The sequence below is a fragment of the Ochotona princeps genome, chromosome 6, assembly GCF_030435755.1.
Source record: "Ochotona princeps isolate mOchPri1 chromosome 6, mOchPri1.hap1, whole genome shotgun sequence".
NCBI lineage: Eukaryota > Metazoa > Chordata > Mammalia > Lagomorpha > Ochotonidae > Ochotona > Ochotona princeps.
In genome coordinates, this window is record NC_080837.1 from 34,367,459 (window position 1) to 34,392,799 (window position 25,341).

At 37.9% G+C, this 25,341-nt stretch overlaps 1 protein-coding gene across 3 annotated transcripts in view; it reads right to left on the reverse strand.

Annotated features, from left to right (window-relative positions):
- CTDSPL2 (CTD small phosphatase like 2) overlaps positions 1 to 25,341 on the reverse strand; it is a 72,130-nt gene that overhangs the window by 8,551 nt on the left and 38,238 nt on the right. For 2 of the 3 annotated variants that reach the window (XM_004578120.3, XM_004578121.3), the window contains exons 3-8: positions 24,597 to 24,735; positions 22,866 to 23,012; positions 17,680 to 17,895; positions 12,730 to 12,808; positions 11,955 to 12,066; positions 9,852 to 9,938 (exon numbers count right to left, since the gene is read on the reverse strand). In XM_004578120.3, coding sequence (XP_004578177.2) covers positions 9,852 to 9,938; positions 11,955 to 12,066; positions 12,730 to 12,808; positions 17,680 to 17,895; positions 22,866 to 23,012; positions 24,597 to 24,735 — 780 coding nt within the window. The remainder of the gene's footprint in view (positions 1 to 9,851; positions 9,939 to 11,954; positions 12,067 to 12,729; positions 12,809 to 17,679; positions 17,896 to 22,865; positions 23,013 to 24,596; positions 24,736 to 25,341) is intronic. The other variant, XM_036495391.2, reaches the window with a different exon arrangement.

A 25,341-nucleotide genomic window follows, 5' to 3' on the forward strand; every position in this document is an offset into this window, starting at 1 on the left:
CCAATCTAAGTTTAGTGGTATTTAATTTCTAAGTCCATACACATTCACACAGAAATGTCTCCATGACAAAATCCCGTCCTGGTATAAATTTTCATGGCAAAATGGGTAAAGCATGCAAAGGATTCTTGGAGATTAGGAATGATGTTTTAAAAATCCAATTCTCAAAGTTCTAAAAGCATAAGATAATGCTAAACATATAGTAGGTGTTTTTGAAAAATCCGTTGAGTAAATAAAATAGTTGTCTAAAGTTAAGTGGATATAGACAAATGAAGAAAAAGCAAGCATGACTACACAAATATTCAATTTCCTTCAGAACTGATCACTTATAGATGACAAATTTTGAGTGACTATTGGTATACTAGATTCCGTCCTTATTTCATGAACAGGACAGCAGTTCACTTGTTTGTTTATAATTCCTTTAAAATAGACATTTTGATTTCTGGACAATTTTGAAAAATCATATCCCACCTCTTAGCAAATAAAAATAGCCAGATGCTCACTATACACTATTATTTAAGATGCAGTACAAAAAAATTACAGTGGTTCTTCTAATCACCTTAAACTTTGTAGCTTGAATCGAAAACCACACATACCTTACTGGTTGGGTAAGCCAAATAATATTATAAATACATTACCACTTTATTGGCAAAATCATGCTTACTATCTTTGGGTCTTTTCAAAATGAAATTAAGGTTAAGAAAAGCCCATTTAGTCTGTCAGTTTTTTCAATGAAATACCAAATCAAGATAAATGCTAAACTTTGAACCATTAAAATCTGTTTGTTGGTAAGGTTTATACCTTTCCTAACTTAAAAACCAAAAGCATTTTATTTTTGCATGTGTATAAAAAGACTTCTTCCATATTCTTACTACTGGTTTACTCCATACCATAAACTAAGATATGCAGAGCCTCTAAAATTTGGGATTGTTTCCTATAAACACAATAAATTTCCAATAAAAAAGAACACTCCCACTCATTTTACAAACATGCTAAGTAGAACACTGTTCAAAGGTCCAATTTTGAACATTTCCCAACTTCCTATATAGTAACTTCTACATTAGGTTACAATAATTTCATTATTCACTTAATGACTTTGATTATTTAAATACAGCATATATCTGAAACTTGACACTGTTTTCAAAATGCATTTGTTCACTGGGAGTGAAAAGTAACACTAAAGATGGAGAAATATAAGAGTTTGCTTTACTGTGAAAAAAGTTAACTGCTAGCTATAAAAAGTTCCTATCCTCAAAAAACATACTGCTACCTAATTAGAAAAGTGCTTTAATATTAAAGGACACAGGCGATGGTTAGTGAAGAAAATAATGTAGAAAAGAGCAATGTAACAAAGCAAACAAGTCTGGAGTTAATGGCAGCAAAGGGTTCTGCCATGAGATGCAAAAGCAAAATCTCAGAAACAAGGGCAGAAAAAGCAACACAGGCCAGATGAGTTTAAATCATTTATATTAAAGGTAAGTATGAGCATAGGTAAATAAACGGAAGAAGCACTAAGTATTGTCCAGTATGAACAATAAAGAACATGTGTAAGCTATATACAAGTGAGACTACCAATACCGTATTAGGTCAGATACATAAACATGTATGTACAGGTATAAATAGGCATGCCTCCACAAAATCCATCCACCAATGCCATTAACTCCACTTATTTTCTCTTACTTTCATACAAAGATCCCTGTACTGAGAGTTCAGTCTATTTCAGTTTTCTGTATCTCTTAGTATTTACAAACCATTCTTAAACTGCATTCTTCAAAACTGTAATTTTTTAAAGGCCAAATCATCCATTTCAGCCTAGTAATTATTCTGTCTATGCTACACATACTTATACTGTGCTCCCCGCTGCTCTGCTTCTGATCCAGTTCCCTGCTAACAGTCCAGGAAAGCAGTAGAGGATGGCCCAAGTCCTTGGGTATGGGAGACCTGACAAAGCTCTTGGCTCCTGGCCTCAGACTGACCCAGTGGTCAGTCTCTCCTTCTCTAACTGTGCCTTCCAAATAAAACCAATTTTAATATATTAAAAAGTGCATATATGTATATATATTTACTACTGCAAAATGGAGATTTAAGACTATGTTCATTATGCAAAGCTTAACAGCCTATTACAATAATATATGCCAAACAGCGACAATGGAGCTAATCTTACATAATCTGCTGTGGATATTTACATTTTATAAAGAAAGCAATGAATATGTAAGAAGAATCTACATCAACAATACAAAAAATGCTAAACAGTCTGTATTTTCCTTGGTACTGAGAAAATCACAATTTCCTATTAACTATATACAGATAGTACTAATAGCCCACTAATAAAAAGCTAGGTTTAATTAAAAATATTCATTGAATATCAATCCACAAAAATAATGATCATAAATAGTGTATGATAAAGCCCATCTAAATCACATTATACACTCACGAATTTCTAATTATCAAACTTTAACCTAACACAATTTTAACAGCACTTGAAACTTCCTAGCTTTGCCTAAAAAGTCACCCAAAGACAGTTTCAACTTGTGGACAACTGGCTAAGAAAAATATATATCTTACATGTCCATCTTTTCAGAAAAAAATTTTTAAATATCTTGTAAAACTCAAATATGGTCCAAGCATTGAAAAATTAATATTCTTGATATTTTCCCTATGATATACTCTAATTCACCATATACAGCAACAGGTTAGAAACATGTTACGTTCAATGGGACTTAACCACTTTTGAGTATGGCGTGATTTCTTTAAAAATGAAAGATAGGAGCTGGCATTGTGATCTAACAGGTAAAGCAACTGCCTGTGACTCAGAAATCCCAAACGGGTTCAAGCCTGACTGCTGCACCTCTAATGCAACTCCCTGCTAATGTGCCTAAGTAAGCAGCAGAGGATGGCCCAAGTCTTTGGACCCTTGAACCCATGTGGGAGATCCAGAAGAAGCTCCTTAGCCTAAGTTTCACACAGCACTGGCCAGTGCAACCATTTGGCGAAATGAATCAGTAGATGGAAGATTTCTTTCTGTCTACCTCTCTCTGTAACTCAACTTTTCAAATAAATCTTTAAAAATGTCAACATAAAAGATGACTGCTGAGTTCCAGTTTTTAATTTAATAAACAGCAGAAACTAGCAACACTGTAGAATGTGAAGAATGAGCCTACAAATATCTTACTATTAGTGGACATACAGGTATAACAAAATGGCTTTGCCAGTTTTTTAACCCTTAAGTCTATTTAAGTGTCCTCATGCATAAAATGGATATATTAACAGTCCCTACCTAACAGAGTTGCTACCAGGATTAAAGAAGTATCTGGCACATTTAAAGTGCTAACCTGTTGAGTATCATTATTATCATTCCCCAACTCACTGATTAAAAAAGAACCAGTAGGGCCTGGCAGCGTGGCCTAGCGGCTAAAAGTCCTCGCCTTGAAAGCCCTGGGATCCCATATGGGCGCCGGTTCTAATTCCGGCAGCTCCACTTCCCATCCAGCTCCCTGCTTGTGGCCTGGGAAAGCAGTCGAGGACGGCCCAATGCATTGGGACACTGCACCCACATGGGAGATCCGGAAAGAGGTTCCAGGTTCCCGGCATCGGATCGGCACGCATCGGCCTGCTGCGGCTCACTTGGGGAGTGAATCATCGGACGGAGGATCTTCCTCTCTGTCTCTCCTCCTCTGTGTATATCTGGCTGTAATAAAATGAATAAATCTTAAAAAAAAAAAAAAAAAAAGAACCAGTAGAAGGAGTGTGAGCAAAACAAGGCATCCTCAATGCTACAGGTACAATATGTACCTGTGGAAGTGGAAAGCACAGTCAACTTTTGACATCGTCTTACTATCAATACTTAAGCACAGACACAAATCTAATCCTTCTCTAGGTAGAGGGGCAAGTGCTCTGGTGGCTCCGTGGAAGAATCAACAACCTTTGGGTACCTTTTACAGTTTTACTTGACAAAGTTCTAACAGGTAGTAGATGCTAGAGTAATATTTGTGCATCAGTGGATCTAGGGGTAAGCAGATAGGTAAATACTAAACCATTAGAACCAATAAAAACAAAAATAAAATACAGGAATAACAAAAATTCTATAAAGCCTTCTCTTTAAAAGAAATAAATTTGAAGAGTTGGATAAAGTTTAGCTTAATGCTAATCAAATTATGGTACTCAAAAACATAAATTTCATTAAGCAGTTATTTACATGCATAAGAGGATATCTCAAAAACTTGTAGAAAATAGACTTGAAAGTAATATATGGGACAGGTAACTTTTGCATGGTGTGTTAAGCCCTCACTGATGAACCCTCATTCCATATCAAAAGCTTGGTTCAAGTTCCACCTGCTCTGAGCTTCCAGATTCTGCTTCCTGCTTAACATGCCTGGAGGGCTGGATCATGGTTCAAATATTTGGCTCCTGTAACTCCTGTGGGCGTCAGGAATGAAATTCTGGGCTCTTGCCTTTGGTCTGTTCTATTCTGACTTACTGTAGGCATTTGACGGAGGAACCACTGGATACGAGATGGATCTCTCTCCATTTCTCACTGACTTTCAAATAAATAAATCTTTAAACAAGCAAGCTAATAAAAAAAATGTATATGCTGCTACACAAAAGTGAAGCCCAGAAGTTCACAGAAATGTATATTATTGAAAGTCAATGCATAAATTTCAAAACTTTCTGCACGAAAATAAAAAAAATTCCATTTTCCGTGAGCTTACTGTAGTCTTAAATTTAAACACATACATGTTTGTGAGTCTACATAAAACATTCATTGTGCTTATATTAACTTTAATTATTCTTAAAGGAAAAATGAAGTCATTTTTATCTTTATAAAACTGTTACCTAGGGTCCAGTGGCATGGCCTACTGGCTAAAGTGCTCGCCTTGAATGCACTGGGATCCTATATGGGCACCGGTTCTAATCCCGGCAGCTCCACTTCCCATCCAGCTCTCTGCCTGTGGTCTGGGAAAGCAGCCGAGGACGGCCCCAAAGCCTTGGCACCCTGCACACACATGGGAGACCTGGAAGAAGCTCCTGGCTACTGGCTTCAGATCGGCACAGCACCAGCCATTGCGGTCCCTTGGGGAGTGAATCATCGGACAGAAGATCTTTCTCTATGTCTCGCCTTCTCTCTGTATATCCAACTTTGCAATAAAAATAAATCTTTAAAAAAAAAACTGCTGCCTAAAAATCTAACTGCAGATTTCAATGGAATAAAAGCTCTAATTTGATATGTTTAGTAATCTACTGTCAGCCTATTAAATGTATGGGATATTTTCAGCTATTAAACAAGAAGTGTATTCTTGCTCCCAATTAGTTAAGTATACTTTTCTCATGAACGCTCCTAATTTTAAAAAGATGCATTTTAGACAATTTCCCATTAAATTTTCTTTTTTAAGAAGTACAGAACTATGTAGGTTTTATTTTTTTAAACCTAGAAATTTAATAAAGCAATAATTGTGATGAAAAATTGGTACTAATGATTTACTATACTTTCTAATTAAGGGTGGAAAGATACAGTATTTTTAATATTCATCTAACCAGCAAAGCATTATTTCCTATTAGTTACAATATTACTTTATTCCCAAGCTACAATATTACTTTTATTCTCAATACTAAATATCCACAAACCCCAATTGTACACAAACACTATTTTTGCAGAAAATCACTACACTTTAAGAATCCTAACAATAAAACACAGGTTGAAGTATAATTTTAAATTAGAATTTAAGAAAAGAGAAAACTTAATCAGGCATTTACATGACAATTCTTCATTTACATGATTTTTTGTCTTTCATGGCGCAAAGATGAAGCTGACTTTTCTGGGACAGACTAGAGAGGAAACAAGCTACTAACCCTTTAATTCCCTTTTTCTATGATATAAAAAATTAACCTAAGTTGTAAGATTCCCCTCATCACCACCCCAGAATAATAAGGGGCAAGAGGCAGAGTTTTACTATCCATGATTCCCCACCCACCACTTCCTGCTTCTCCTCTTTTCCAATGACAGCAACCTATACTAATAAGACATCTTTAGAAGCAAGCTCCCTACAGGATCCTCTCTCTGTCCTTGAATGTTTACCACAATTTTTCTGCTGGACTCCTAACCCAAGGCTAATTTTACTGATCTTCTGAAAGTCTCTGACTAGCTAAAAGCTTATTGGTGAACAGAGTCAAAAATCAGATGCCCCTACCATACTTTACAGAATGAGGAGTTGGACAACACAGTTTGGCTGCACTGTGGTGAAACATATGAGGTATCTTCTTTTTGTCTTCAATCAGCCACATTTGGGCTGAGTAGTTCTATTACTTCTTCAAAAAACTGAGCTCCAGTTCTTGATGGAGACAGAGGAAGGTCATTGAGGAGGTGGTTCAGCTCAAGAGCTAATTGAAAAATGTCTTTTGATTCAGTCCTGCTTGTGGATAGAAGTCATCTTCTGGATGGAAGAGGGAGTGAGATGACCTAGAGTCTTGAATTGGTGGATCTGCAGGAACAGAAACTAAATACAGTGGAGACCTCTTAACTGAGTAACACCACGAGAGGGATTTCCTGATAATGTGTCAATATAAGATAAATATAAAGATTAAACATGTGCATTGGAAGTGATCATGCACTTGCTTTTCCAGATATCAAATGCATCTGCACCATTTCATGAATGGTTCCCCAATAACTAATTACAAAACAATTTATAGAAAAAGCACCAATTTAAGGAAAAAACTAATTCAAACAAAAATCTATACACTTTGTGCCATCCCCTCACTTAAAAAAAATTTTTTTGAATGATTTTCCTATACAAAAATAATGTGTCTACTCTACTTTTAGGTTTTCCTTAGCCCCTAAAGAAATAAAATTGAAATACACTAAAATCACTAATTTTAAGTTGACTAATTCACTGATTAAAAATTCCAAGGCTTGCATCAGGAAAATTAAATCAAGCTTATCCCTATTTATCAATCAAGAGAAGAACATGTATCATGAAACTGGGCAATCAGTCAATCTTTAAATGTGAGTAGTGGCAACCTCAAATTTCCTTCATACTTTGTTTGGGAAGGGGGAGAACACTTCAGTCCACAGAAAATTACTGTGGATCTAATTTAAATATTCTATGTGTAAAGAAGAATTCTGATAAATATTTGCTTACTCCCCCCACCTAAATTTGAATGTGTAAACTTACTGTATATACTCTCTTAATTATTAGACCAGTGGTCAACAAACTATGGCCTGCTGGCCAGACTCGGCCCACCATCTTCTTCTGTAAGTAGTCTCACCGGGTCACAGCGTGTGTTTCATTTATGCACTGTCTGTGCTTACTTTCATACTGCAGTGGCAGACAAAGTAGTTGCAACAGGGAATACAAAACCTAAATTATAAACTGAATTTTTACAGAAAAAGCCTGCCAACTCCTGATTATTACTACTAAAATGTATGTAATAAAAATTTATACTTTATTTTGAATGAAAGAAAAATTAAAATAAAAAAATAAATTCCAAGAAGATACTTTATCTGGTTTTGACTCAGCTGAAGAAGTTGATCCTATCTTAACATTCAGAGTATATGTTACAGAACTGACATACTCATGATAAATGGTATGGAACTGTACACTTGAAAATGGTCAATTGCTTTATGTGAATTTCAACTTAGTAAATTATTTTTTAAGAGTATATACAGTATTTTACAGGTTTTCTACCTTTAGGTGTGCCACATTATAGTATAGTGGTTAAATATGTAAGTTACATCTTACCTAATAATGTGGTTTCTCCAAAATCTCTTAGACCATCTCAGACCCTTGTGTATATTTCTTCTTTGCCAGTAGATGGAGACAACACCACTGAAAGTTTAAAAGACATCATTCCCTGTTTAAAGGGAGCTTGCTGGTCTGAAAACTAGGGGAACCCTAACCCAATGATCTCTTCAATTAAGTTTCAAAAAGCAGACAGAATGATATGCCAAAACTAGAAATCCAAGGTAAGGTATCCAATATTAACTATGGGCATCCTCAAAAATTTACTGAAGGGAAACTAAACTCTGAATCATAATCAATGTAGTAATTTTTCTAGTTTGGAAGATTCAAACTTCTGTTCTTGACTAATGTTTAGGTAAAATAATTTATGTTTCAGTTTCAGAAAGTGTATCTCAAAATCCGGAAGAAAAAGATTTCTTAATCCCACAGAAGTAAATGCAGTACACATACAAGAAATAAAACTTTTTATTAGCCGTATGCACTGCAAGAAGCTGTTTATTCAGACAACTATCTAGATCCACATGAAATACTAAGAATTTTAAAATGAAGAGTTATAGCAGAAATGGTGGAAGCAAGAAGAAAAACAAAAACCTTGATTTTGTTCATACTAAAAAGAAATGCTCATGAAGGGAAGAACCAATTTATCTTTCCAGGTTTCTTTTTCCACAATGAAAAAAATTACATAAACAAACCAAAAACCATCCATAAGAAATAAATTTCAAATTCAGAACATATATAAGAAGTCATCTCAAAATCTTGGCCTATATTTTCCAAATCAGCTTTCCTTTCCAAATTCAAAGCCCTAATATCGTTTTTTTCAAACACAATCTTGCAAAAACCCAAAATTACTGAACTGAAGAGAGAAAACTAAGGTATTTCTATACTATTTATTTGCCACAGAGTCCTGTCCTAGAAGCAAACTAAACAAGAGCAACCTATCTGCGGGGGGGTGGGGGGAGAAGGGGGGCGGGAAGAAGGAAACATTTGCTTTAGACCAAACAATAACCAGAAAAAAAGAAATAGAAAAATTTTAAGAATTCTTTCTTTTAGACATATTTTGCTTGGACTCTAATTATGTATCATATGTAAGATGTATACATTAAAAGAAAGAAACGTGATTACAGTATTGAACTAGATCTGACAGTGACTGCTGAATAAATCCTTCTTAGAATTCATTGCTAGGTAAAATAGTCCTGAACCACAGACTTCTATCTAACTCTGAAATCTTGATTCCTGTGAAATAGCAACTATTACATGCCAAGAAAATAACCACGTTCTGTCTCGCAAGAGCACATAAACAATCGTAAGCACCTTCCCTCTCCACACGTCAGATGCTCTGTGGCTTTATTCAGTTAATCCTTGGGTGGATCTTCTCTTAACAGACAACAAACTTCTGAATTTAGCCCCCATCCTTCAACAACTGCTTTGTATGATAGTTAATGCTAATTAAATAACCATCAAAATAGAAAGGTAATTTGTAGTTTTTAAAGCACATTCACTCATATTACTTAATTAAATGTTGTAATAGGGTGATCATAAATCTGTGATAAAATTAAGGCCAAGACACATAATCCACAGAGAAATCATTTGCAATTTGCACTGTTACCTGTCCATCAGCACAGATGAGGGAGAGAAATGCCCATATCTGAATTCTTAAAGCAGTAACTAGAGAGTGACCTGGAATTCTGTGATTAATATAAAAGCAGATCTACCAAACTGAAATATTATGGACCATACTAGCACTACTACTACTACTACAGAAAATAAAAATGACCAACAAGGAATGAGTTTTCTATTATATTAATTGTTTTAAAGCACCAAGTGTTATTAACCTGGCAAGTTCCACTTGAGGATCTATGTCAGTGCTTCTGCCTCCACCTGCTGGCAAACAGATAATGAAACTAGCAGAGATCATAGCGTGAGACAAGTTAGCATATTTTTTGGGTAGAAAAATTAATACTTCATGTAACTAAGTAGCATGATGCTACTAAAATTCTGATGAAATCCATTAACAAATCTACAGAAAATAAATATTTAAATGTCACATAAAAATTACAAGAGTTTCTTGATTCATAAAGGTACCTAATAGGCCAAAAATCAAGTTTAAATTGCTTTAATTACCTGGTAAATGACATCTTGGAAAAGTACTGGAAAAGTAAGTGCTGCATCTTCTAACTCATTCAGACTACAGTGTACTAGTGTTTCATCCTTAAAATAAAAAATACACATTAAGTGAAATAATACACAAAAAACTTCAAAAGGTAATTCTATGTATTCTTAACTATCAAAGCAACAATCCTATGAGATTTCACAGTTACAATATATTCCTTCTATGGCACAAAAATTTGACACAGGATGTTCTAATGTCAGTGGTTTCTAAGTGCAGTTCCTGGATAGGAAGCCAGATGAACATCATCTGGAAACTACTTAGAAATATAAACACAAATATCCCAGCTCCAGTTCTGATTCACAACCTCTGAAGGCAGAACTGCAGTTTAGTATGTTCTTCAGGATTCTGACAACTGCCCTAGTTTGATATTAGTGCTAGGAGTTATGCGGTTCCCAATTCTCTGCTGAAACAATGTGTATACTTTTTGTCCACAACTAGCAAATATAAGTTCATAATCTATTTTTTAATCTATTGTGTTCATATAACTTATCCTAAATTCCTATATAGTATCTTACTTTAACAACAGATGCATTCCATCTCATGAATGATTCCAAAGTAATGTTTGACTACCTAGCACTTGACAAAAACTTGTCATCTTCATTATCAATCCTGTTTTCTTATTAACAAGAAACGAAAGCATCACACAATCCAAGACAGGTACAAATATTTATACTTCTCAAATCCTGAATGCCTTAAAACAGAGGGCTTTCATTAGTATCATATGACAGCATTTATTTACTTAAAACTGCAATAACTATTTCTAAAAATTTCAATGCATTTAAGTCCAATTAAAATGTAATAGAAGCATTCATATCTTATGATTCCACATTTAATAACTGGAACTTTTTAAAAAATTTTTTTAAATGTATTTTTATTGGAAAGGCAGATACCGAGAGGAGAGAAGGAGAGGCAGACAGGGAAAGATCCTCTATCCACTGGTTCACTTTCCAAACGGCTGCAACAGCCAAAGCTGACCTGATCTGAAGGCAGGAGCCAAGAGCCAGGAGCCTCCTCCGAGTCTCCCATGGACTCAGCCATCCTTTACTGCCCTTCCAGGCCACAAGCAGGAAGCCAGGACTAGAACCAATGCCCACGTGGGATGACTCTGCTTGAGGGTGAGGATTAGCCTGTTGAGCCATTGTGTTGGCCCGGCCTGGGACATATTTTTTTAACCTTTAGTTAAAAAGGGAAAAGCAAAGAGCAAAATACACTCCAGATAGGGTTCATTTCTTTCTAAGAGCATATCAGACTACACACTTCAAGGTATTCTCTTCTCTGACAACTAAGTCATAACTAATTCTATTTTATCTTCAGCTATAATAAAAAAGCTTACTGGCATTAGTAATATGCAAAAACAAAAATTTTAAGAAAAGGAAAAAATCTTGCGTATGGTTTAACTCACTGAGGGCTAAATTATATTTGGTGCTATAGGGAAAGTTGGCACGGAAGGGGAGTAAAGGGTGTTAAATCTAAAATTTACACATGATTCTAATACAATACAACCAGAAACAAATAACAAAGGTTGTGGGTGTATGGCTGAGAGAATACATTTAAATTAAAAAAAAAAAATAGTGACTGGTGTTGTGGCACAGTACGGCAAGCGACTGCTTGCAAGAAGAACATCCCACATAGGCACCAGTTGAAGTCCCAGTTGTTCCACTTCCCATTCATCTCGCTGCTTGTGCCTAGGGATCCTGTACCAATGTGACAGACATGGAGAACCTCCTGGCTCCTGGCTTCAAATCAGCTAAGCTCTGGCCGCTGCAGTGATTTGTGGAGTGAATCAGTGGATGGAAGATTTCTCTCTGCCTCAACTTTCTCTCTATACCTGCCTTTCAAATAATAAGTAAATAAATAAAAATTTTAAAGTACAAATTAAGAGTCTACTTTATTTTTCAAATAGTACCTGACACCAGCCAAACTGAGGAAACTAGCCAGTACTGCTTAGAGAAAATATGGGCTGCTACTCATCTACTTTTAGATACTGGAGAGTATTATTCTAAGAATTACTTGAATTCTTTTATTCTCATTCCTTTACAGAGTCATAAACTTACCAGGTCTAAAACTAGAGAGAATTCTGGTGTGCTTCTCGTTTTCAATGGAAGAGCAGGTTTCCTGTTAAGCTGTTCTTCTGTCAGTGGTGGAACATGTTTGATGAAATAATAGCTATAAGAAGATGTTCAACATTGTTACTTTCAAAAAACAGTACTACCTAATACTAAACTCAGAACATTTAAAAACCGTCAATAACAGTTTCTGGCTGCCACATCCAGGAGGGGATGAGAAAAAATAAAAACTAAAACAATAAAAACCTTCAATAAAGCACATTTTACTTACTAAATTTATAAAGCATGCAAGTGAGAGAAAATACAAATGAGCACCCTGTCACCTGTTAAAGTGTATACAGGCAATATGCTCTTTTTTTTTTTTTTTTCATTTTAATTTTTATTTTAAATTCTGAATATTATGGTTCAATTCTATAGTCTGGGAACCTCCACTGCCCCATAATTCCATGGTAATATACTCTTTACAATACAAATGCTCCTCCCAACAATAAATTTATTGTGAAAATGAAAATACCTTTAGTAAAATATGCAATTATACTCCCAATATACCAGATATCATAGCTTAGAAATGCAATGTTGACAAGAGTATTGGCTGTTTACTATCATAATCACTGAATGTGATATTTCCTGTATGTTTACCATATAGCTGGAAAATCTTAAGCAGAACCAAAATATATCAGGTCTCAGTCTGTATATCATATAGCCACCTTTATATATTCACTTTCATTATCCTGCAAAAAGTAAAGAAAGAAAACAAACTTACGGGTCAAATACTTCCCAGTCTTCCTCATAGGTGGCCTCTGAATGCGTTGATGTATAACCACTCTCTGGATTTACTGGTGCTATTTAGTAAAGTGGAAAACAAAATGTTATTTTTACCAATTTAATGTTCCCCATGAAGTAAACATTTTTAGTGCCTCTACATAACATGATCTTGAAGTCCTGTATATTTTAGGATAAAATAGAAGTGATTTGTATACAGCACTTCAGAGCATATTTAACTACAGAACTAACTCCACATCGAAAAATATTATTGCAGACTAAACGGCAAATTACAGCATGGCTGGAAGACTTTCAGCTAAAAAATCCATTACATTACTAGAAAACTGTATGACACAAAAACTCAATTCTAGTTAAATAGTGTTTACATGTAGTAAAAAATTTCATGGTGCTCTTAGGGCAATGAAATACATTATAAAGCACCTCAAACTGATTCAATGCAAAATGCTGACGTTTTTCATATTACATTTAGCAAATGTAGTTCCTAACCAGAGATCCATGAACTGAAAACATTTTTCTAGGCATCTCTAGGCTATCTATAATCTTACAACAAACACTGCTCTATGTAGAAGCCATTGTTTTATAAAACACCCATTGTTTTATTTTTAATTTACAAACAACTTACAAATAATCAATAAGCAATTTATTTTCCAAACCATACAGTTAATTCTGTTGATTATAATATCCACTATTTAGAAAATATGTTGGGAGGCCGCTGCCTGCAGTGGCACCATCCCACACGGGAGAAGTTCAAGTCCGGCTTCTGCCCATGTATCTGGGAAAGCAGGTGTCCCACGTCCCTTTGCCTCTGCACTCATGTGGGGAGCCATAAGAGCTCCTGGCTTTGGTTTGCCCCAGGTCCAGCTAGGGAGTGAATCAGCAGATGCAATACCTCTGTTTCTACTACTCTCTAACTCTACTTTCAAAGAAAAATATTTAGGGCCCAGCGGCGTGGCCTAGCGGCTAACGTCCTCGCCTTGAAAGCCCCGGGATCCCATATGGGCGCCGGTTCTAATCCCGGCAGCTCCACTTCCCATCTAGCTCTCTGCTTGTGGCCTGGGAAAGCAGTCGAGGACGGCCCAAAGCTTTGGGACACTGCACCCACGTGGGAGACCCGGAAGAGGTTCCTGGTCACGGCTTCGGATCGGCGCGGATCGGCGCGGATCGCCCGTTGCGGCTCACTTGGGGAAACATCGGATGAAGATCTTCCTCTCTGTCTCTCCTCCTCTGTGTATATCCGGCTTTCCAATAATAATAAAAAATCTTTAAAAAAAAAATTGAAAAAAAAGAAAAAGAAAAAGAAAAATATTTAAAAAGAAATTATGTTGGAACTTTTGTAATAATTACAGCCTATTACATCAAATAACAAAGGTAATTTACAAGTTAAACAAGTAATGTCACAGAGAGAAACTCAATAAAAACAGGTGCAATCTCTGTAAAAAAGGAGTGCTGGTTTATTAATAGTCTCTCAGGACAAAACCAAACCTTTATTGTACCTAGGTATTAATATCTTCTGAGACAAAGTTAATCACTGCAGGTTTAATGAAAGTTACCTAATACAAAGCAAAATTTTTGTTTATCTATGACAACTTCAGGCCTGCAGTTTCATTAGTACAGGAAATAACAGAAAACACATATTCTAATAACTTTACTATTTCATATTCCTAAGAACCATACACAAAAGTTTTTTTTAGGTTTATTTAGACAGAGGCCGCAACAGCCAGAGCCCAGCTGATCCAAAGACAGGAGCCAGGAGCTTCTTTCTGGTCTTTCATGCAGGTACACGGTACCAAGGTTTTTGGACCACCCTCTACTGCTTTCCCAGGTCACACGCAGGAAGTTAGTGAGGCAGTCAGGACATGCCCCTCACTTTTTTAGGATTTATTTATTGTTTTTATTCGAAAGTCAGATCTACTGAGAAAACATGCTCTCTCATGCAAATTAGCAGGGAGCTAGACAGGAAATGGAGCAACTGAGATTTGAACCAGTGTCTATATGAGATGCTGGTGCCCACCATGCCATAGTGCCATCACTCAAATAAATAAATGTTTGTTAAGAAGATATTAATTTATTTGGTTTCATCTACTTGACAAACCTGCTGCTTCATTCCTAGTTATCTGTAACAGACCAGGCTGTGTCAGACCAAAGCCAGAAGCTGTGTATTGCATCTGGGTTGCCTATCATTGGTGGTAGGGGCCCTAGCACTTAATCGCTATCTGTGGCTTCCCAGAACACAATAGTAAGAAACAGGAACAAAAGTGAGTAACCAGGACTGAAGCCAGCATTTAAAATACTGAATACATATGTATCAAGTGATAGCTTTAAAAAGATTTATTTTTATTGGAAAGGCAGATATACAGAGAGGAGAGAGATTCAGAGAAAGGTCTTCCGTCCAATGATTCACTCCCCAAGTGGACACAACAGCCAGAGCTGCACTGATCCAAAGCCAGGAGCCTGGAGCCTCTTTCAGGCCCCCCGTGAGGGTGCAGGGTCCCAAAGTTTTGGACCATCCTCTACTGCTTTCCCAGGCCACAAGCAGGGAGCTGGATGGGAAGTGGGGCCACCGGGATTAGAACCAATGCCATATGGGATTCTGGTGCATGCAAGGCGAGGACTTTAGCCACTACCCATCACACCAGGCCCAAGATTTAAGTTTATTTTGTTGCAGAAAATCTTCAGTTGTATGCAGTTTTTTCATACTTTGCACTCTTCATGAGCTTTCTAAAGATTTTACATTTCTTTTTTTGTTTATTTTTTTTATTGGAAAGGCAGATATACAGAGAAAAGGAAAGACAGAAAGAGAAAGGTCTTCAATCTGCTGTTTCACTCCACAAGTTGCCGCATTGTCCAGAACCGAACCAATCCTAAACCAGGAGCCAGGAGCTTCCTTAGGGTCTCCCACGTGGGTGCAGGGTCCCAAGGCTGTGGGTCATACTCTACTGCTTTTCTAGGCCATAAGGAGGGAGCTGGATGGTAAGCGGAGCAGCCAGGATGTAAACCAGTGTCCACATGGGATCCTGGCACATGCAAAGCCAGGACTTTATCCTCGAGGGTACCGTGCTGGATCCAATCTTCCATTTCTTCACCAATACACACTTATGGGTCTCTTAACTACTTGATAGCACAAGGAATAAAACAAACCTAATATAAAATCTGTCTCAGAAGACAGTTACCCTTAATTGCAATTATGCTTTTAAGACTGGGAGAAGGGGGTCTAGATGGATGGTTTAGTGGCTAAATCCTCGCCTTGCAGGCACTGGGATCCCATATGAGTGCCAGTTCATGTCCCACCTGCTCCGCTTCCCATCCAGCTCCCAGCCTATGGCTTGGGAAAGCAGTCGAAGGTGGCCCAAAGCCTTGGGATCCTGCACCCGTGTGGGAGACCTCGGAGAAGCTCCTGGCAACTGGCTTCAGATCAGCTCAGCTGCAGCCCTTGCAGGTGTTTGGGGAGTGAACCAGCTGATGGAAGATTTTTCTTTCTCTCCTTTCTGTATATCTATCTTTCTGATTGGGGAAAAAAAAAAAAAAAGACTGGTAGAGGGACTGACACAACAGCTCAATTGCCTAAAACTCCACTGCAAGCAGCAGCATTCCACGTGGGCACCAGTTAATTAAATGACTTACATGACTGTCCCATTTCCAATTCAACTATTTGTAGCTGGGAAAGCAGGAGAGAATGGTCCAGAGCCTTGGGCCACTGCACCCACGTGGGAGGCCTGGAAGAAGCTCCTGGCTTCAGACTGGATTAGCTCCAAGCTCAGCTTGGACTGCTGCAGCCACTTGGAGAGTGAACCAGGATGGAGGATTTCTCTCTCTGTCTCTCCTGTTTTCTGTAAATTTGCCTTTCCATCCATCCAGCTCCCTCCTTGTAGCCTGGGAAAGAAGTAGAGGATAGGGCCCGGCGGCATGGCCTAGCGGCTAAAGTCCTGGCCTTCAACGCCCTGGGATCCCATATGGGGGCCGGTTCTAATCCTGGCAGCTACACTTCCCATCCAGCTCCCTGCTTGTGGCCTGGGAAAGCAGTCGAGGACGGCCCAAAGCTTTGGGACCCTGCACCCACGTGGGAGACCCGGAAGAGGTTTCTGGTTCTTGGCTTCAGATCAGCGCAGAACCGGCTGTTGCGGTCACTTGGGGAGTGAATCATCGGACGGAAGACCTTCCTTTCTGTCTCTCCTCCTCTCTGTATATTTGACTTTGTAATAAAAATACATAAATCTTAAAAAAAAAAAAAAAAAGTAGAGGATGGCCAAAAGCCTTGGGATCCTATACCTGCCTGGGAGACCTGGAAGAATATCCTGGCTCCTGGCTTCATATCAGTCCAGTCCCATCCACTGTTGCCACTTGGGGAGTGAACCAATGGTGGAAAACCTGTCTTTCCTTCTCTCTCTGTAACTACCCCTTTCAAATAAAAATAATAAATTCTTTAATACAAGCAAAAATAGAATGGTAGAACAGATTTTCATCTTGTACTTTTATTATATGTTTACCTACCATAGTCCTCAGTGGTAATAAATTCTTGATTTTATGTTTCCACATTCACTGACACCTGGCTCAGGAACAGTACGATTACAGTATGCCTTTTTATAAGAACCCAGAATAAAGGTGTCGAATGGGTATAGAGGGAACAGAAACCTTTTGAAGGGAGATGAAAGAATCATTTAGGAACAAAACCAACCTGAATGTGTAAGTCTGCCTTCAGAGAAGGAGTGCAGACCAAAGCGTCTTAGAATGGTATAATTCTGATACATTTTGCTAATTGTTTTAAACTTTTCCTGGAATTAAGACTGGCAGAAATAATCTGTAAAATAACTAATGCATCTCCCTCAGCAGTCTGCTTCAAATTTTAATTAATATTTAACCAGAGGAAAAACCCACATATTTAATCCAATCAGTAAGGGCAAATGAATGTTTGGAATATTGTATTTTTCTTCACCTGTGAGGGGTGGAATATCACGATTAGCAGTTTCTTCTGCTTCTTCTAAACCATTATTTATCGATGGCCTCACTTGAACTGCTTGATTTGAGTAAGCTGCTCCATTCGTTGATGTAGTAGTGCTGGTAGTGATCTCATCCACCTGCTCCATGTCAAGTTGTTTTACTATTTCTTCCGCTTCCACAGCCTGTCCTGGGGAGTCTGATCCTGATGTTCCTGAAGTCATTATTCAGTATACTCATTATCATCACTTTTCGACTCAAATATTTAGAAACTCAAATTCAGCATCATTAGACTGACAATTTATACAGAAGTAAGTCTAGGGATACCACTCTAGTGAATTTTTTCTAGACATTTAAGTGAGAAATAAAGACTATTATAGGCTAGAGCAAAATCTGTACCAAAGTTTACAAAATAACCTAGAAACACCCATTTACAGTCAAAATAGAATTTAGAACTTCTTTTCAGTAAAACAAATATTACTATGTGCTAAGCATTTTATAAATGTTTATCAAAACCAAACAGCTCCCAATCCTTAAAATTAAAATACGCATTTCAGTCACTTAGGGGAGATTACGATGTTCAACTACAGATAGTTATTTCTTTCTGAAATCATCCAAATGTTATCTTAGAAACCAATGATAACAAAATCAACTTCCAATTATCCCAACTTCCTTAATGAAAATTCTGGGGGCCAGCACAGTGACTTAGAATGCTAATCTTCCACATGCAAACGCTGCATTCCACATGAGCATCAGTTTAGTGTCCTGGCTTCTCTACTTCCAATCTCGTTCTGCTTATGGCCCAGGAAAACAGCAGAAGATGGCTCAAAGTCTTGGGTCTCTGTACCCACAGGAAGAAGCTCCTGGTTTCAGTTCAGCTTAGCTCTGGCCTTTGGGACCACTTGGGGAGTGAACAAGCAGATGGAAAATCTCTCTCTCTAAAAATCTTTCTAATAAAAAACAAATAAATCTTTAAAAAATATCTATTTCTTCTTCCTTGATGCTTAACCTCTTCCTTATACATATCTTTCTTCCTAATATCCTCCCCTCAATGTTCTTCATTCTCCTCTATCTGATGCAGTAATTGAATCAGAACTCATTTATCTACATCACTGCTATCAGATCATATCTTAACCAAAGCATGCTACTAAGCACTCTTGTGTGTGTTTCTTAGGCCCTTGTTAGTCCCCAGAGCAACCATTCTAAACTTTAATCATTTTTGTTAGGTCACTGCCATCAGAAGTACCTCAGTAAATTTCATCTCTTGCAAAGAAAGAACTGTAACTAACGAACATCGATTACAGTTTCTTTCCCTTTTCCTCTTTTTCAGAAGCAATCATTTTGATACCTTCTTTGCCAACAGTCACCAGAAACTTGCTTCACTGATTACTCTTTCCCCCTTCCTTTAGAGGCCGAAGAACATGTTTGCTTCTTATAAACACAAAACTATCTCTTGAAACCTCCCCCTAGTTCTCTCACATTAAAGCTCCTCTAACAGTAACCTACACTGCTACCTCTCACATTATTCTCCATACTATTCTTCAAACTCAATTAAAACAGACTTCTAAATCTAAATGCTCCTTCGAAACTAACGATCTTTTAATTTTCATGTCCACTTGTGTATGTTCAAACCTCACTTCCTAGCTTCTTTCTTTACAACTGTATGGCCCTAGATTTTTTTATAGTCTTTTCTCTTTTGTCTTCTGGTTTCCCATATCTTCCTTTGTTGGCTCCATTTAGTTTGCTCAGTCCTTTAATGTATTTCTCATGGATCCTGGCTGTATTTTGCTAAGCCAAATAAGCCATTTACTCTACTGGTTTTAATTAACACCTACATGTGAGTATGGCTTCAACTCAGAATTCTGAGGTCCACACCACAATAAGTAGCAGCTACACATCTTTATTTGTTTCACTTTATCTCTAAATCAGCACACCCCAATTAAACCCAGCTGAACTCTACTCTCCCTGGAAATTTCTTTTTCAATCCCATACCTTTGTATTGTCTGGAACTCTCTTGTACCTCTGGCACGTGCTCCAAATATGTCCATTTTTACATTCTTTGTCCTTCCTCTCTAATATTACAACTGATATCTCATAATGTCTCACAGGGGCTTCTATTATTTTTCCCAGCCTCTAGTCTCTTTAGAACTAAACCTATCCATTTACGCATATTATTCATCCATTTAAAACCATCACTCCGCAGCAACTAAGGATAAACTTCACATTCGACTTTATTGGCTCCCTAATCTGTAACTCTATCTTACACCTTCTGAGATCCAACGCGCCATCAGTTGCTACAGTATTTCTTGCATCCTATAGGGCCTCTGCTCATAATTCTCTTTCCACCTAAAATTCCCATTCTTGCTCTCTCTTTTTAAAGATTTATTTTTACCTGAAAGAATTATAAAGACAGAAAAAAGACAGATACCGGGCCCAGCACGGTGGCCTAGCAGCTAAAGTCCTTGCCTTGAACGTGCTGGGATCCCATAAAGTCGCCGGTTCTAATCCCAGTGGCCCAACTTCTCATTCAGCTCCCTGTTTGTAGCCCTGGGAAAGCAATGGAGGATGACCCAAAGCTTTGGGACCCTGTACCTGCGTGGGAGACCGGGAAGAAGCTCCAGGCTCCTGGCTTCAGATTGTCTCAGCTCCAGCCGTTGAGGCCACTTTGGGAGTGAACCATCAGATGAAGGATCTTCCTCTCTGTCCCTCCTCCTCTCTGTATATCTGCCTTTCCAATAAGAATAAATAAATCTTAAAAAAAAAAAAAAGACAGATATCTTCCATCAGCTGGTTCACTCGCCTAATTGCCGCCATGGCCAGAACTGTGCTGGTCTAAGCTGGAAGCCAGGACCTTCTTCTGGGTGTCCCATGTGGATGTAAGAAGAGACCAAGGACTTTGGCCATCCTCTGCTGATTTTCCAGGTGTATTATCAAGAAATTGGATCTGAAGTGGTGCACCTGCATCTCAAACTACCACCCATATGGGATGTTGGCATTACCAGCAGTTGTTCTCCTCACTAAGTCCCAATGCCAGCCAAAATTTTTAGTTTTTGCTTTCATTTTATTTAAAACACAGAGAGCAGGGTAGAAGGTTGAGTCAAGAAATCGATTTTTCATCCATGTTTTCATTCCCCAAATGCCCACAACAGGAAAAACTGGGCCAGGCCAAAGCCAGAAACCTAACTCACTCTGAGTCTCCAATACAACTAGTAGCGACCCAAGCAGCACCTGAGCCTAGGGTGGACCAGCATGTACACTAGTAGGAAAGTGAAACTGGCAGCAAAACCAGGACTCAAACCTCAGCACTCTGGTGAGGCTGAGGTGTTCCTAAGCTTCATCTAAACAGTGGCACCAAGCATCTACTCTTTAATGTTGATCCTTTTGGTAAAACATGAGTTAATAGAACCTTAAACTGATTTGAGTTAGATTTTTTTTTAAGTGAGAATGAAAATCCATGAAAGTATCAAGCAAATAATAACAATAAATTAAATTACAAAAAATTCTTCTAGCTTCAGTTCACTTAAAAAACAGTTAATAAGGGGTTGGTGTTGTGGCACAGTGGGTCAAACTGCCAGATTAACACTTGGGATCCCACATGCATGCCAGTTCTACTCCCTGCTGTTTCACTTCTGATTCAGCTCTCTAACAATGTGCCTGGGATAGGAGACGAAGACATTGCAAGTACTAGGAGATCTAAAAGGAGCTTCAGGTGTTAGGCTGACCCAGTTCAGCTGTTCATTTTCTCTCCTATCTTGCTCTGTAATTCTGCTTTTCAAATAATATAAACAGGGACTGGCACCATGGCATAGTAGATTAAGCCTCCACCTGTGGTGCTGGCATGCCTTATGGGCACAGGTTCCCGTCCTGTCTGCTCCACTTCCAATCCAGCTGCCTGTTAATGTGCCCGGGAAAGCAGACAAAAAATTTCCAAGAGCTCAGGTCCCTGCATCCATGTGGAAGACCCCAAAAAATCTCCAGGCTTCTGGCCTTAGACCAGATCAGCTCCAGTCATTGGAGCTATTTGCAGCATAAATCAGTGGATGGAAGCTCTGTTTCTCTCTTCTCCCTCTGTAACTCTGCCTTTCAAAATAATGGAAGAATCTCAAGGAAAGAAAGAGAGGGAGGGAGGATAAAGGAAGGAAAGAGGAAAGGTAAAAGGAAGGAAAAGAGTAGGGGAAGAAAAAGGAAAGGGAGGAAGGGAAAAGGAAAGGGAGAAAGGGGAAGGGAAGGGAAAGGAAGGGAAGCAGAAAGCCAGGGGCCAGCACTGTGGCGTAGTGAATTAAGCTGCTACCTGCAATGCCAGCATTCCCATATCAGCATCTGTTCAAGTTTCTGATTCGTACTAATGCATCTGTGAAAACAGCAGACCACCAAGTGGAACTGCACTTCTGCCTGGCCAGTCCTGGCCAGTCATTTGGGCAGCAAACCAGCAAATCAAAGCTCTCTCCCCTCTAACTCTGACCTGCAAATAAACCCTTCTTTTTTTTTAAAATAAGATTTATTGATTTCGCTGGAAATAAATAAATCAGAGTTAAATAGAGTGAGAGAAAGAGATATATCAAGACAGAGAGATTTCCATCCACTGAATGGTCCCCCAAATCATCATGACAGCAACATGATGGGCTGGGCTGAAGCTGAAGATCAAGAGCTTTTTCCGGGTTTCCCATGGGGGTGCAGGGGCCAAAGACTTGGGCCATCCTCTGTTGCTTTCCCTGGCCATAAGCAGGAAGCTGGGACTTAACTGGTACCTGTATAGGATGCCAACACCACAAGCAGAGAGTTAGCCTGACACTGTACTGGCCCCTCAAATAAATTAAAAGAAAAATTTAAGTCAATACATTTAATTTCAGTGATCCAGACAGAATATTGAAGATGTTTCTGGATTATTTCCTTAACAATCAAGGCTTTATATAAGTCAACCTAGCAGAGAAAAAGTAAATTTTTCTCTCCTGGCCACAGCTTACCATTTACATTTTCAGATGATAAAAACAGTTTAATACATGGCAATTTATCTTTATTTCATTCACTTAAATGCTTATTTTTAAGGAACAATATGCATTTAATAAAGCTGAAATCACACATAAAACAGTGACAAACATGCTTGTAAAACGAAAAAGATCTTTACAAAAAACCTTGAAACGCGATTTATTATAGCCCACATTACTATAAAGAGTTTATAATTACCATTTTTATTTGCTGGTGAGAAAAAGTTGAAGACAGGAGAAAATATGGTCCCCAACAACGTAGTCCTTGGAGGACTGCCAGAAGAAGTATCTTCTAATTTTCCATTTTGCTTTACATGCTGATTTGTGATTTCATAACTACCAGCTTCTAAGAAACAAAGGAAAAAATTACGATACAGAAAACACTTTCAGAAATGAACTGTAAATCATTTTATAAATATTTTTCTACCCCCAAATACTTCTTGAAACCTGGTTAGCATTAATGTTCAAGACGTCACAGTAAAGAAATTGAGGTAAATCACTAGTAAATAAAATCATCTTTATATATAAATGATGTTTTACAGATATAACATTGACAGTTTTTCAAAATAGGTTTATACCTAAAATATATAGAGAGCAGAAGGCTTCAAAATCAAGAGTACATAACAAGGAAATTATCTGGCAAATTACCAAACAAGTTACCAGTTTCAGAAATTCACGATTCTGTTACAAAGTAACATAGCTCCAGCAAATCACACGAACAGTGTCAAAGATTACTTATAGGTACAGAGTCACCATTTCAGAATAGTTAGAAAAAAAAGAAACGAGTCATTTTTAAGTATTTCTAAGTAAAAAAATTTTTACAGACTTTTAAAAGTAAAAAATCATACAAATTGATAATCATTGCCTGATCCTCCAGAATTCTGACCTGCTGTGTAACAGATCTATTCCCTTCCTTACTCTTTTTTTTTAGATTTTATTATTATTGGAAAGCCGGATATACAGAGAGGAGGAGGAGAAACAGAGAGGAAGATCCTCCTTCCGATGTTTCACTCCCCAAGTGAGCCGCAACGGGCCGGTGCGCGCCGATCCAAAGCCGGGAACCAGGAACCTCCTCCGGGTCTCCCACAAGGATGCAGGGTCCCAAAGCTTTGGGCCGTCCTCTCCTGCTTTCCCAGGCCACAAGCAGGGGGCTGGATGGGAAGTGGAGCTGCTGGGATTAGAACCGGCACCCATATGGGATCCCGGGGCTTTCAAGGCGAGGACTTAAGCCGCTAGGCCACGCCGCCGGGCCCTTCCTTACTCTTTTTTAACTTTAATTTGTTTCTCTCCCTTTCTCCCTCCTGTCCTGTCTTATTTCAATGCCTTTTTCTCACTATTGATGACTTCACTGCAGGGAGATGAAGGGTCAAACTTTTGTTTAAGATAACAATTGGTGAAGTGTTGTTCTTTGAATCTTCCAGGCCTGTCTTTAAAGTTTTTCTCCTTTTCTGACTCTGATGAGTTTCTCAGATATGCAGCAGGTGTTAACAGGTTTATCAACACTTGGAGTACTCCTATTTTGGCCTGATAATCTATGTTGTGAGGTGCTGTGATGGGCAAAGAAGGATGTTTAGCAGTGTCTCTGAGAGCTTCCTTCTATAAATATGAGCAATAACTCCTCCACAGTTTGATAACTCAAACTAAGACAACTCTAGATACTGACAAATCACACAGGAAACACAATGTATCTAGTTAAAACCTATTGGCATAAATGATGAAGTATCTGCTGAACTCGTTTAAATAGCATGACTAAAAACAAATTTTTCTACACATTTCAATTAAGTCACAATTGTCACTGCTTAAATGAATATTATCAGAGGTCAAAAATGTTGGTTCATAAACGTTTTTATGCTAAATAGTATAGAGCTGTTCACATCAGGTGAGAACTCTGATTATACCTAAATAAAACAATGTCGAAATATTAACAAACCTCCATTTACTTGACTTTTCCGTCTTACTCGTGATATCTGTTTGTTAGGCTTTTCTCCTGCTCTTGGTGTTGATGTGATCAAATTATTATCTATATCACGTTCAACTCTACTCCGTTTCGAAGGATTTTCTCTCTCTTCCTTAAGATACAAGAAAAAAAAACAATGAGTACAGTCACTTGGTCATAAGCTTACACTTGTAAAATGACAAAATTTGGCATGATGGCTTCCAAGTATGTACAAAAATGAACTTATCTTTTAATTCTATCTTCTATTAGCTTTTGGAAGTACTCTCATATTTTTCTATTTTTAATATTCAGGAGAAATAAAATACAATTAATATCATTGATGGCAGAAAACAGGAAAATCTGAGAAGCATAAATGCAACTGCAAATATACAAGCTATAGCATCTTTAGAATTCAGATCCTTTCCTTGGTGTTCCACTAAATTTTCTTTGTTAACAAAACGCTAATTTGTACAACATGCTCTGAATTCACAGCAATTTTTCTTTATTTTACAAGTATGTAAGAAACAGAGATCATTTTCTTGAGGGCCTCAGGGTAGTAAAAAGCCTGGCACTTTTTCTTAAAGATTTATTTATTTTTATTACAAAGTCAGATAGACAGAGAGGAGGAGAGACAGGGAGGAAGATCTTCTGTCCATTGATTCAGTCCCCAAGTGACCGCAATGGCCATTACTGCGATGATCCGAAGCCGGGAACCAGCAGCTTTTTCCAGGTCTCCTAC